The following is a 13,848-nucleotide window of genomic DNA, read 5'->3' on the forward strand; positions in this document are numbered from 1 at the left end:
CCCAACTGGTCTTCCAAGCATTGGTAGCTGTTGATGAGGATCTGAGTCCAGATGGCGAGTTGGTGAAGGAAGCAGAGTTTTTACTCAATCTTTTTCAGTCAGTTAGTTGGGGCTACGTCCCTAGGAAGCAGTAACAAAGCGGCACATTGTGTCGCAAAGTCGGCACTGTCTCTACCTTATCCTACTTATTGGTGGAGGATAACGCTAGAGTGGCTCAGTCAAATTTATAGTAGATGAGCAAATTAAGTTGTTGAGATTTTAGTTTGTAATGGAGTGTGGTACTCTTCCCTCCTTGTTTTGGTAGGATTTAATGAGGCCATTATATACTCCTTGATGTAAATTTCTCAAGTTATATATGAATGAAATTCTCATTGATTAAAAAAAAAAAAACTTTGAATTTAGTACTTTCTTGTTGAAGAGAAAGTTTCAATCATTCACCATCCAAAAACAACTAAATTGGAAGTCACAACACATGTTTGACATCATGGACTTCTCTTTTTGTTGTGTCTTTTAATTTTCCATTCAATCCATGCATCATATGCATGGGAACTTTTCTTTCATTTCAATCTTCTTTGTCTGAATTGTCCTAAACTTCCATTCTAGATTAGCCCTTGAGACACTGTCAGACCGTAAATGGTATGCAAATATGTTTAATTGCTACTAGCTACTAAATAGTATGTCTAAATATTGCCAAGAGATAATTATTGGTTCTGGAGTGACACTAATTTCGCATTACTATGAACTAAAGACTACATGTACGTATAGAGATCTGAAGACGTAGTAGTACCTGAAGAACCAGTCCATGGTGCATCTAATGAACGCATAAGGCTATGACTTCCACTTGGGGAGCTCCCTTGTGCAGTACTGTGATCGAACTGGTCTTCGAAGGCTCTTAACCTCGTCATTTCATCACCATGGATGCTTGGATCCAGAACCACTTCATCCACGGGGGTCCGCCCTTCAAGCATACTCACTACTTCAGACATGATAGGCCTAAGTGCAGGGCCGGCCCTGAGTTTTCAGGGGCTCTAGGCGAAAAAAAAAAATGGGGCCCCCCACCTTCAAATATATTCAAAATTTTTTTTTTCCTCTTTAAAAGTAAGTAAGTTACTAAGTTTACAGCTTTTTAATAGGCTTACAGGTTTCTATAAGAATACAATTTAGTAGTATAGTCACTTGCAACTAAACTACTAAAGTCCTCACTAATACTCTGCCTTCATAATCCATTAAACCAACTCCACCACTCAGATTCCGCTACTTTTATAAAAGTTTGTCAGTTTGATCGACTCTTCATGTCTTGGTTTTACTTTCTGAATATATATTGTCAGTATTTCAGGAGCAAAGGGTAGCAAAGGCAACAAAACTTGCTATCTTCTGCACTTGGATTCTTTTCGCATCTCTGCATAATAGAGTACAGCTCTGCGGTTTATGTATCAAAAAAAAAAACTCTAGCTTGCATCTGATACTGATACCAGTACAGCACTAGTACCAGTCTACCATTATTCCATTAACAAATAACAAAGATGCACTTAATTCATAATTAGTTATAATCACTATTAGTTCAGATGAATCGAATAAGAAGAAAAATAAAGAAAACAGACCCTAAAATCTTAATCATTGATTCATTGAAAAATATTTGAATTTGCAAAGAATACTTAAAGACTTGCCCAACGAAATTGCTGTGTTAATTAGTGTCAAAAGGTTAAAATCAACCGCTATTTCCTTCTTCCCAATTCCCAAATTTGCCAGAAATTCAGAAAAATTAATAAAACATTACAAAGAACAAGAAAACAAAAGAATGATTGCAGATGATGATGATTATTGGCGACGATGAATCAATGATCTGATGATGTAATTAGCTGTTAGGTTTTGAGATTTGAGATTTGAGAATTGAGAATTTGGGATTATGGAGGTGAGGTAAGAACAAGAGATGCCGTTTCCCCGAGTAGCCGCGTGGAAGTCTAGGAGAACTAGAGAAGAAGTATAAACGACAAGACATCGATATGGGCATATATTACTTTTTTTTTTTACATATATATATAAAACTTGGTTTAATTTTGGGGGCCCATGAAATTTGGGGGCCATAGGCACAGGCCTGCTGGGCCTATACCCAGGGCCGGCCTTGCCTAAGTGCAGCTGTTGGATTGGCGCATAATAGAGATACTTTGATCGTTCTAATCGCTTCTTTCTTATTGAAATCGGACCCCAACCTCGGATCCACCAGCTCTAGTAAGTTCCCTTTTTGTTGCAAAACAAGGGCCTAAAAATAAGCAGAGAAAACACAGAACTGAGTGGCATGGTCACAAACTAGTTACATATGTACTGAAAGAATTTTTGAATGCAGATTTATTGTACCCAATCCATAAGACACTGAATATTCTCATTGGGTCGATATTTCATTTTGTTCTTTCCTGCAACAGTTTCTAATGCAACAACTCCGAAACTGTAGACATCTGCTTTATAGGTCAAACAACCCCACAGGGCATATTCTGGCGCCATGTATCCTCTGCACAACAAATGTTGTTTCCACCGAAGGATTACTCATTCTAACACAATGAATTTTTTTCAAAAAAATACAAATTTGAACCGTGATTGACATTTCAGCATGCAGTTATGCAGTCAATATGAGCTACTAACTTACTATTACTGACAACTTCATTTCACTAGAGATAGAGACAGAGAGAGACAGAGAGAGAGAGAGAGAGAGAGAGAGAGAGAGAATAGTTTCCATGTTTGTGTCAAAATAAGATTTTGGAGACAAGAAAGCTGGGCGGAAATAGGTGTAAACAAAATTAGACTCATAAATGAAGATAATGGAATATATATAACAGAAGCTTACATAGTTCCAGCAATCCTGGTGCTTATGTGACTTTTCTCTTCTTCATCAAGCTTGGCCAAACCAAAGTCCGATATCTTAGCATTGAGGTCTTGGTCCAATATTAACACATTCGTAGTTTTGATGTCTCTATGTACAACCTTCAACGCTGACTCCTCATGCAGAAAAGCCAGACCTTTTGCTATGCCCAGGCATATTTTCTGCCTTGTAGGCCAGTCCAATTTGAGTGGACTTTCCTCTGCACCTGCAATTTACATAGATTACCAATCAACAGGACACTTAAATCATAGCAAGATCTATTTATTGAGTTAAAAACTTACCAAATAAAGCGCCTGCAAGACTATTGTTTTCCATATATTCATACACCAACAGTAATTCATTTGCTTCAATACAACATCCATACAATCTAACAAGATTTGGATGTTGCAAACCAGAAATCATGCCTATTTCGTTCACGAATTCACGATTTCCTTGCTTTGATTTTGAAGATAGTTGCTTGACCGCAATTATAGTACCATCCAATAATATACCCTACATTTTTCAATCAGGATAAAGTGCAGGACAATATATATGGATAATAGTTAAATGAAGCCATCCAGAAACAGATTTTTATCTATTTATTGTGTTTTTTGTACGTTGTTGCAAAGGATGTAGTCATACAGTACCTTGTAGACAGAGCCAAAACCACCCTCCCCAATTTTGTTTACAGGATCAAAGCTTTTAGTGGCAGCTCTAATTTGCTTGAAGGTGAAAAAGCCAGTTTGCAAATCCAGTCTTCTCAAAGCTGTCCACAGAACAAGGTTTAGAAAGAACACTGTGTTCGGAAAAATGTGAGAGCTCATCATGAAATTCAGGTTTTGTAGGCAAAAGGGGATCCTATGTTAATACCATAGCATCTAGTTAATTTCTTGCAGTGTGTTCAGAATCTATACACACTTTTAATTCATAGCAACTCCACAGAGACAATTTCAAACACTAGCTAGGTGGCATAAGAAATAGAAAGTGATTTATTTCAAAAAAAAAAAAAAAAAAAAAGTGAATGACATAGTGACATACATACTGGTGACGTGGCATACACCATCAGGGACGTAGGAACAGTTGCAAGACACAATGTTGATGTATAGCGAGTAACGATCAGATATTGGGGTAGCCCAGATGGTGTCGTTGAGGCATGGGTCTACGTTGAAGTTCCAGTCTTTTTTTTCCCAATTGTGAAGCAATTTCTCTCAGTGCTTCCACTGCGCCCACAAATCAAATTTGTGAATCTGTTTTTCGTGTTTGGTGATTTTAAGCAAGAGTTATTCGGGTATCATAATTTTATTCTTAGTTTTTTTGGACAACTATTAGGGAGAGACTGTTCCCCAATCAAGGGCCCGTTGAACCACCACCAAAGCCCACGATGGAAAAGCCCAACTTCTAATCTAGCAGCTGACTGCAGGCAGATTATGGGAGTAGACAGACCCTACTGACCCCAAAACTTGAAGAACCTGCAAGCTTCCGTCGATGGCCGCATTGGAACGGTATTGCTCCCTTTTGCTTGTTAGCGTACTGGTGGACCCATGAAGGCTCACCGTGTTCTTCGATGGTGGCCGCACAAGTGTTAACCCGGTTACCTACCAATAAAGACTTTTAAGGTTGTTGGGGCTGCAGTTGCAGCTGAATTCTCTAACTTGTAAACTTTTTACTTCAATAAAGGGCTGACCTCCTGCCCTCAAAAAAAAAAAAAGATTGTTGGGGCTTGAATTAATTTGGGTGAAGGTTTCACTCAAGCCCAGGATTGGACTTTTGGTCAGATTCTTGATTGTTACCATTTATTGCAAGTTATTTTACCATCAAAATGACAAAATGAAAATGATCAACATTGCAATAACTGTAGATACATGGATTTCCAAACTTCAAAGCCGAGAGCCAAAATTGTAACTTGACCAAAAACGAAAGCCGAAAATGGAATTTGTTGGACAGTGTAACCGGTTATTTACAAGCCTAAAACCCAGTGCAGTCTGGTTGTGTGTGTTAACCACCACCAAGTAAAACAGGAATTGGAAGAAGAGAGTGAGACTCTGAGAGTAAATTACCTTCTTCTACGGGAAGACGCGGGGATTGTGCTTCAGCTGTTCTAACCGATTTATTGCAGATAAAGCAGAGAACCACTAGGACCATAGTGATGCTAGCTTTTTGGAAAAACTCTAAATCCCATTTTCTTCTTCTGCATCTTATTTAGTTCCTTGAGCTTTGCTCTTATTGGTAGTCATCTTATTTAGGTGGTTGATGGGATGAGTATTAATAATGGTGTGAAGACAGCACTAATATGAATTATGATGTTCAGACAAAAAAAAAAAAAAAAAAATCTGAATCATGATGTCGTATACATCCATGAATGGTTAATTTCCAAACATCTCACATGCAAGTGAGCACGTCTGCCTGTTGGGCCAAGAGTGCTATTATTGGTTATGTGGAAATTGAAAGCTTGATCTTGACAAGTGTACGTAAGGGTGGTTGCTTTGAGTACATTTCTTGACGGGCTTTGATGGTAGACCATAGTAGAGTAAATTAGGTTTTTTTTGGTGGAAGGAGATGAAAGTCTTTTGAGTATTTGCTTAAGAGAGAAGAAAGAGGATGGATCCGGCTCCTCTAAAGTGAGGAGCCCATGCAGTTTTGTGAATTTCATAATATCACACCCATCTACATTATCCAATGGTCAATACAAAGCCACATCACCGAAATGTATTGTTTCCCGTTATCTCCTATTCTTCAGTCATCGCTATTTGCCTACACCGTTTAGTTCCTTTTCTTCTCAGGGCTCCCCCAAAAACCTAAAATAAAAAATGAAACCCACCTCCACTCTTCGAGAATGAAATTCGACGTTGGGTTCTGGGCTTCCGGATGGAATTTCAAAATTAATTGAAAATGGGATGGAAATGGTGAGAGAGAAGGTGAGGATGATGATCTGTGAAGATGGCGGTTTGAAATTTCAGAAATTCGGGGAGTGTGGTTTTCTGGGTCTCCTTGTTTTTGTTCTTATGCATTCATTCTCTGCTTCTTTCTTCATTTTCTCTGGTTTCATTTTCATTTTCTACAATAGATTTTCTCTGTTATTGACCCGAATCTACCATCAATCTTCTTCCCCCTCTAGTTTTCGTGTTCCTTTTGCTAAAAATTATTCAGATTGGTAAAAAAAAAAAAATCTGTTTGAGAAGTGATGGAAAATTGTTCTGAAAACACTTGAATAGAATATATGCATGTCTGCCGACAACTCTCAGATCTCATATGAATCTTCGAACCAAAACTGAAATTAGTATGGGATCTGATCATTCTTCCCTTGCCATGTGCATTTATAACGTCAGGTGTATCCTAAATTAATCAGAAACTCAACCAAAATATTGGGTGAAGAATCCTCAAATGCCAACAATAGGCAAAGGGGAATCACGTACTGTTCTTGAGAAAGTCTCAAAAGAACTTGTTACTTGAATACGGAGATGAACTGAAATAGAGAAAAGAGTCGTAACGGCAGGAGTTGCCGTCAACTTTGTGGTATACAAATGCAAGATAATGTGGCAAGCTCCTAAGCCATTGGATTTTGTTGATGGCAGAGATTTTATGAAATTCTCAAAACTGCAGAGAACTCACTTTAGAGGATCTCAATCCTAAGTCTGTTATAAAATGCTTGGTTGTTACATAATGAAGTAGTTGAGTCTATTTATACAAGAGATGAATGCACAGATGAGCAACACGTGTCAACCATCTGTGCACAAGCTAACTAACTCGTTGTAACAGATAGGGATGGCTGGGGCGGGTTGGGGATGGAGATCACAATACCATCCCCATCTCCGGGTTCATTCCCCACCCCCCATCCCCGGCCCAATCCAATAAAATTTATATTGGGGATTCCCCATCTCCATCCTCACTGGGAACTAGGCCTCCAAACCCACCTCAAATCCCCAAAAAGAATTTAATAAATAAAATAATTTTTTTCTCATATTGTCTTTTTTAAAATCAAAATATACAACAAATAAAATTAAAACATGATTAAATTCATAAATCATAATTCAGTGAGTGCAAAAGTCAAAAAGTTCTTCATCCCAATCTTAGTAAACAACAAAAAGTCTCAATAAAAAAAATAATAAAAAAAAATAAAAACCTAAACAATAAACAAAAATCTCCACAATCAATCTCTCAACTTAAGCTCCATAACATGTCAATAATATTTGAATAAGATGGTGCCTTTTATATTGTAAAAGTGTAGCCATTAAAGTAAAGTAGTAAATGTATATATTTGTGATTTTATATTATAAAAAATAAATTAATATAAATTAATATATATATAAATTAAATATATGTATATATTATTTGAGCGGGTTTGGGGATGAGGATCACAATACCATCCCCACCCCATCCCCAATCTTAGATAATGGGGATTGGGGATCCCCATCCCCATTTCCCATTTGTCCCCAAATCCTCCCCTACATTAGGGGCGGGTATCCAATAGAACTCCGCCCCGCTGGGGATTTTTGTCATCCCTAGTAACAGAAGGCTAATAGCTAGCTAATTAACTAAGATCATAATTGAGCTAATTAACGAAGTAAAGTAATTAACTAAGTAAGCTAATTAACTAAAAACTAATTACTACTGCTAACAGGAGATATAGAAATAGTTGTTTTTGGGTAGTTAGAATTAGAATAGCTTCAACAAAACATCAACGACTATACATTAAGGAAAGTGAAATTCACACTCCCCAATTTACAATTTATACTCTCAATTTTTTTACTTATTTTGAATCGGCGTAACTTTGAGTTTATTATCCGTTTGCGCCGTTTATCATGATATAAGATAGCAAATTAAAAGAGAAGTTTCAATAATCATTCACCAATCAAGAACAGCTACTTTGAAGTCACTACACATGTTTGACATCATGGACTTTTCTTTTTGTTGTGTCTTTTAGTTTTCCATTCAATCCATGCAAGGGAACTTTTCTTTCATTTGAATCTTCTTTGTCTGAATTGTCCTAAACTTGCATTCTAGATTAGCCCTTAAGACACTGTCAGACTGTAATTGGTATGCAAAAATGTTTTATTGCTACTAGCTACTAAATAGCTAGTATGTCTAAACATTGTCAAGAGATAATTATTGGTTCCGAAGTGACACTAATTTCACATTACTAGCTATGAACTAAAGACTACATTTATAGAGATCTGAAGACGTAGTAGTAGCAGAAGAACCCGTCCATGGTGCATCTGATGAACGAATGAGGCTGTGACTTCCACTTGGGGAGCTCCCTTGTGCAGTACTGTGATCAAACTGCTCTTCAAAGGCTCTTAACCTCGTCATTTCATCACCATGGATACTTGGATCCAGAACCACTTCATCCACTGCAGTCCGCCCTTCAAGCACTCTCACTACTTCAGACATGATAGGCCTAAGTCCAGCTGTTGGATTGGCGCACAGTAGAGCTACTTTGATCATTCTAATCGCCTCTTTCTTATTGAAATCGGACCCCAACCTCGGATCCACCAGCTCCAGTAAGTTCCCTCTTTGTTGCAAAACAAGAACCTAAAAATAAGCAGAGAAAATGAGTGGATGATCACAAACTAGTTACATACATATGTAGTGAAAGAAGTTCTGAATGAAGATTATTTAACTTACCCAATCCATAAGACATTGAATGTTCTCATTGGGTCGATATTTCATGTTGTTCTTTCCTGCAACAGTTTCTAATGCAACAACTCCAAAACTGTAGACATCTGCTTTATAGGTCAAACAACCCCATAGAGCATATTCCGGTGCCATGTATCCTCTGCACAACAATTAAATGTTGTTTTCACCGACTGATTAGACACCCTAATACAAAGAATTTTCACATAAAACTAGAAATGATAAGTATCAACACTATATAAGTAAGACATTACATGTAAATTACATATTTTGTTGGCATTTCAGCATATGCATTTATGCTGTCAATATGAGTTACTAACTTAATTACCATAACTAATTGACAACTTCAATATTGTACTGAGAAAAAGATTAGTTTCTTGTTTGTGTCATAATTAAAATTTTGGACACAGAAAGTTGGGTGGAAAAATGGGAGAATTCTTGGGTACCTTGGTGTTTGCCATACCCTCATTTTGTTAAATATTTTGGACCATTGGATTAGTAATATATCCAATGGTTCAAAATATTTAACAAATTGGTAACTTGTTTAGCCCTTAGCCTTTCTAATTTTTTTGGTAACACAAACTACTAATTGAATTGAAAACAATAAAGATAGTGAAAACAATAAAGCCAATTAATGTTTGATTATCAATTGACAATTGACAATTATGATTTTTCCTTTTTCAAAAAAAATTAAAAGAACCTTCTATCCTAGGTTCACCGAATTACTTTTAGTTAAATAGTCTATATTACTAATTAATTTTATTATTAGTGAATTAATGCTTGTTATTAATGGACAATTACACAATTGAAAACCTTCTAACCTAAGTTCGCAAAATTAGTATTAGTTAAGTAATCTTTATTACCAATTAATTATATCATTAATAGTTTCCTTAACCAATTATAATTCTTTTTACATGCATTTTACGACAATGACAACAATTAGTGTAAAAATAAATAATATTTGTTTTAAATGTAGTCAAATGAGAACCTACTTTAGGACTTATTTACTCAAATGAAAGTCTACTTTACTCTAATGAAAACCTATTACAATTACCACTTTTAGGACTTAATTACTCAAATGAGAACCTACTTTTCTCTAACGAATACCTTATTTACTTTAATGCGGATTTTTTTTGTAATTACCACATGTGTCCTCAAAGTGGTTATATGAGTCCTCAAAGTGGTAAATATTATATAAAATAGAACATGTATGAATCTTTATGTTTTTACCATTAGTGAAATTATTACTACAATGACTACACATTTTATCACAACCCACAACACTTGATGTAAAAGTGGTAACTTTTGTTCTATTTGTAGTAATTACTCCACCTAAACTAATGTACTAATTTATAGACAATTTAACAAGTATGACAACAAATTTGTTGTCAGAGTGGTAAATCTTTATGTTTTTATTATTAATGAAATGATTACTACAATGACTACACATTTTACCACAATCACAACAATTGATGTAAAAGCAGTAACTTTTGTCCTATTTATAGTAATTACTCAACCTAAACTAATGTACTAATTTATGGACAATTTAACAAGTGCAACAACAAATTTGTTGTCAAAGTGGTAAATCTTTATATTTTTATCATTAATGGAATAATTACTCAATGACTACATATTTTACCATAACTCCAAACTATTGGTGTAAAAGCGGTAACTTTTGTTCTGATTGTAGTAATTACTTCAAAAACTATACCATTTACAAGATTACCAACCATTTTACAATTCTGACAACATTTGTGTTGTGAACATGGTCAAATTAAAATTAGACCAAAAGATATGTAACAACTCAGTATTGTAAGGAGCTTCTCCACTTGATAATCAAGGTTCTAAATTTGATAAAAGTTGTCCAAATATGATATTTACATCTTTGGCCACTCAATTACAATAACTACAACAACTGTTGTCATAAGTCGTAATTGTAGTTCAACTATGTGTAATTTATTATTTTGACAATACTTGTTACATGATTTTTAACAATGTTACATATCAAGAAAGAGTGTGTTGTTAATATGATAAATTTTATTTTTAAAAATGACACATGTCGATATTTAATTGGGTAACCTGTTGACCAGTTCAGTAGGTTTCCACTATCTATACTATTATTAAAAGAAGAGGCTTTGTTAGCCAAAACTGAAAATTTTGACAGATTTAACCCTGAAAGATTAAAAAACTTTGATAATAAATTAAATCACAAGGGTAAATAGGACAATTATAAAATATATTTTATTAAGAAAATTGAAAAGAAATTATTCCACAACCTCCACTTTTCTCTCCCACTATTTTCTCTCTGCAATAACTACCCATTGAATCTATTTTCTTTTGCAGATAACTTTTTTTTTTTTTTACAATTAAAATTTTTCTTACACACGCAGAGCATGTGATTGCAGACTAGTATTAATTTACTAAAAGTAAAAAAAATAAAAAAACAAGGGTATGGTAAACACCAAGGTACCCAAGACGACCCCGGAAAAATGCATAATTAACAAAATTAGCCTAAGAAATGAAGTTGATGCAATATATATGACAGAAGCTTACATAGTTCCAGCAATCCTGGTGCTAATGTGAGTGTTCTCCTCTTCGTCAAGCTTGGCCAAACCAAAGTCCGAGATCTTAGCATTGAGGTCTTGGTCCAGTAACACATTCGTAGTTTTGATGTCTCTATGTACAACCTTCACTGCCGATTCCTCATGCAAATAAGCCAGACCTTTCGCTATCCCTAGGCATATTTTCTGCCTTGTAGGCCAGTCCAAGTTTAAAGTATCATCCTCTGGACCTGCAATTAACATACATACCTAATAATTAGGTCACTTCTCAGAACCTCTGAATGCAAGATTTTAGGATTTGTTCCTGGACATGATGAGCTTACCGTACAAAGCGCGAGCAAGGCTATTGTTCTCCATGTATTCATACACCAACAATAACTGGTTTGCTTCAATACAACATCCATACATTCTAACCAGATTTGGATGCTGCAAACAAGAGATCATGCCTATTTCATTCACAAATTCACGATTTCCCTGCTTCGATTTTGAAGATAGTTGCTTAACTGCAATTATAGTACCATCCAATAGTGTACCCTGCATTAAGCATCGCAAAATTAGTTTTCAATTATGATAAAACTAGGCCATAGAAAATTATGTGAAGACATGAAAATGACAAAAAGTAAAAGGAAAAAGATAACAGGATACAGTCGTACGTATTATACCTTGTATACGGGACCAAAACCACCTTCTCCAATTTTGTTTACAGGATCAAAGTTATTAGTGGCAGCTTTAATTTGCCTCAAGGTGAAAAAGCCAGTCTGCAGATCTAGTCCTCTCAGAGCTGTCCAAAGAAGCAGGTTAGGATACTAGTAGTGTCTTGAAAATTGATAAAATTTCTTTTGACTTAGTATCTGAGTGTGTGTTTCCTAGTTCACATGTGAATTTGAAAGAATAAGGACAATGTGATACTTGAAATTGGCATGGTAGAATTGCAGCACCTTCTTCCCTTGATGTCTGGCTATCCACCAGACAGCCTTTCCACCAAAGAATGCCAAAAATGAAGAAGAAGAGGCACAAAACCGCAGCTCCTACTGAAACTCCAACCACAATGTACATCTTTCTTTTGCTATCATGAGTTTTAGGAGGCTTGAACTCTACAGGGCAAAATAAATAAATAAATCATAAAAAAAATACAAGCTTTAGTTCTTTGTCTCTATGATATACAGCCATAGATACGGCAGAACAACTGAGAATGGTTATATAGAACGCTGAAAACATATTCGATAAGCTTGCCCTTTTATAATTCTTAAACTATACTACTTTGATTTGCAATTTTTCAGTCCTTTTCAATTTAAATATATACTTGTCTTTTGGTTCCTTTTCTGTTCTGATCGAATGAGTACAAAACAAATGGATTGTAAAGCCCATAATAAAGTTCTTAAAACAGACTTAAAAGTGTACGTGTATGTGCAAATTCAGAAGATTACCAGGCTCTATAGAAATGGCTGATATAAGGGGACCGTAGACTCCTCGTCTAGGGGTTGCTGTTGTGCCTTTCCCAGACCAATGAAACCGAATCTCTAGAGTTTTGTTTGTAACTTGAACTGCAGGTGTTACCTTAATGACTACCTTATCAACCCCTGGTGCTTCCTTTACGATGTCAAAATCCTTCCATACAAGTTTCTCCTGTAACAAATGTCATCAATGAGAAACATTGTGCCGGCATTAAGAGTTCATTAACGGTATGATTCAGTACCTGAATATAGACATAAAAAATCCGTCTTCCAACACTATGAAAAGATCTATTGCCTCGGATTATTATCTCCGCAAAGTGAAGTTTCACAGTAAAGTTTCCATCTCCTAAGCAGTTTGCATAATATGTGAGAGAAAGAGGAGTGAGGCGTGCATTTGTGTACAACTGAGAGTTTTCCATTCCAAGTGTTGATACATTATTTGCAATGTAGTCTTTAGAGGTGGGGTCAGTATCCCAAAAAAGTCCAGTGCTACTGACTCCCCAGTCAGGTTTCGTCAGAACAAAGTACGCTCCACCTAGAAGAGCTGTATCATCTTCGAATTTGATGTCTCCAATGGTGGTTGCGTTCCCACCACAGTTTTTATGCAATGAGTACTTAACTGTTTGGTAACAACAAATAAACAAAAAGTCAGATACGAGAAAATATTTGAGCAGATAAATGAAAGCAAAATATAATACCAGGCCATTTACTCTGAGATGACATGCAAACTTGAGTTATTAACGGAATTCTCTTTATAAAATCTTTACAAAGTTATATAAGTGAACAAGTTGCAAAACTAAAGCGTATATCTGTAAATCATTTCTTGGATTCTAAAAGATATATAGTTACCTTCTGTACATGAAAATTTGTCCAGGCACGCTCCGGATAATCTAGATTATGTGAAAATCAGCTTAATTTTTTTATTGCATAAAGTGGAAAGAAAACAAATGGCTACATCATATCCAAGACTATTTCGTAGAAGCTTACGTGTTGTTTGGTACAGCAGAGCTTTTGAAGACATTCCTGATACATGCCCAATAAGTCAAAAAAGAAAAGTTAGTGGTGAATAGATAGCACAGTGTGCTTCGTATGACAACTACACAGAAAATAGTTCTTACAGGTGTTCGCTACACGTAGATGGCTCAGAGATCTTCGAAAAATTATTGTAAGAAACATCTATTTGGCTGCACATACAAAAAAAGAGCAGAATAAAAAGAATAGTGGAAAATAGATCGGTTAAAAAGAATAGTGATTCTGGACATAAAATAATGGTGGTTTGGCTATTTTTTCAATTTACACTTTTATGTATTTATATATTGGGTCATTGACCCAAAGCACCAAAATAAGC

General features: G+C 35.6%; 2 protein-coding genes across 7 annotated transcripts in view; both read right to left on the reverse strand.

Annotated features, from left to right (window-relative positions):
• Nucleotides 1-577: 577 nt before the first annotated feature.
• LOC133729384 (probable LRR receptor-like serine/threonine-protein kinase At1g53440) lies at nucleotides 578-5,108 on the reverse strand. 4 transcript variants are annotated; one of them, XM_062156900.1, is made up of 8 exons: nucleotides 4,912-5,051; nucleotides 3,893-4,074; nucleotides 3,502-3,620; nucleotides 3,157-3,367; nucleotides 2,840-3,080; nucleotides 2,356-2,506; nucleotides 2,127-2,260; nucleotides 580-993 (listed from the first exon to the last, which is right to left on the reverse strand). In XM_062156900.1, exons 2-8 carry the CDS (start codon nucleotides 3,915-3,917, stop codon nucleotides 750-752), a joined length of 1,125 nt encoding a protein of 374 aa, XP_062012884.1. In that variant the 5' UTR covers nucleotides 3,918-4,074; nucleotides 4,912-5,051; the 3' UTR covers nucleotides 580-749. The 4 variants fall into 4 exon arrangements, with proteins under 4 accessions (XP_062012882.1, XP_062012884.1, XP_062012883.1 ...); XM_062156899.1 differs by having other exon boundaries at nucleotides 3,893-4,449; nucleotides 4,912-5,032; XM_062156898.1 differs by lacking the exon at nucleotides 3,893-4,074 and having other exon boundaries at nucleotides 578-993; nucleotides 2,840-3,074; nucleotides 4,912-5,108.
• Nucleotides 5,109-7,893: 2,785 nt separating this feature from the next.
• The window catches only part of LOC133729382 (probable leucine-rich repeat receptor-like serine/threonine-protein kinase At3g14840), a 47,173-nt gene continuing 41,218 nt past the window's right edge, over nucleotides 7,894-13,848 (reverse strand). For all 3 annotated transcript variants that reach the window (XM_062156893.1, XM_062156896.1, XM_062156895.1), the window contains exons 14-24: nucleotides 13,619-13,684; nucleotides 13,488-13,523; nucleotides 13,350-13,390; nucleotides 12,743-13,119; nucleotides 12,474-12,672; nucleotides 11,985-12,140; nucleotides 11,709-11,827; nucleotides 11,370-11,580; nucleotides 11,039-11,276; nucleotides 8,477-8,627; nucleotides 7,894-8,383 (exon numbers count right to left, since the gene is read on the reverse strand). In XM_062156893.1, coding sequence (XP_062012877.1) covers nucleotides 8,003-8,383; nucleotides 8,477-8,627; nucleotides 11,039-11,276; nucleotides 11,370-11,580; nucleotides 11,709-11,827; nucleotides 11,985-12,140; nucleotides 12,474-12,672; nucleotides 12,743-13,119; nucleotides 13,350-13,390; nucleotides 13,488-13,523; nucleotides 13,619-13,684 — 1,975 coding nt within the window. In that variant the 3' untranslated portion in view covers nucleotides 7,894-8,002. The remainder of the gene's footprint in view (nucleotides 8,384-8,476; nucleotides 8,628-11,038; nucleotides 11,277-11,369; nucleotides 11,581-11,708; nucleotides 11,828-11,984; nucleotides 12,141-12,473; nucleotides 12,673-12,742; nucleotides 13,120-13,349; nucleotides 13,391-13,487; nucleotides 13,524-13,618; nucleotides 13,685-13,848) is intronic.

This window comes from Rosa rugosa, chromosome 2 (genome assembly GCF_958449725.1).
Source record: "Rosa rugosa chromosome 2, drRosRugo1.1, whole genome shotgun sequence".
NCBI lineage: Eukaryota > Viridiplantae > Streptophyta > Magnoliopsida > Rosales > Rosaceae > Rosa > Rosa rugosa.

Coding starts and splice junctions, on each gene's coding strand:
- LOC133729384 (XM_062156897.1), bottom strand. CDS start 4,996: ATGGTCCTAGTGGTTCTCTGCTTTATCTGCAATAAATCGGTTAGAACA. Junction 3,621..4,911: donor GCGTCTTCCCGTAGAAGAAG/GTAATTTACTCT, acceptor TTCTGTGGACAG/CTTTGAGAAGACTGGATTTG. Junction 3,368..3,501: donor GTTTTGGCTCTGTCTACAAG/GTACTGTATGAC, acceptor TGAAAAATGTAG/GGTATATTATTGGATGGTAC.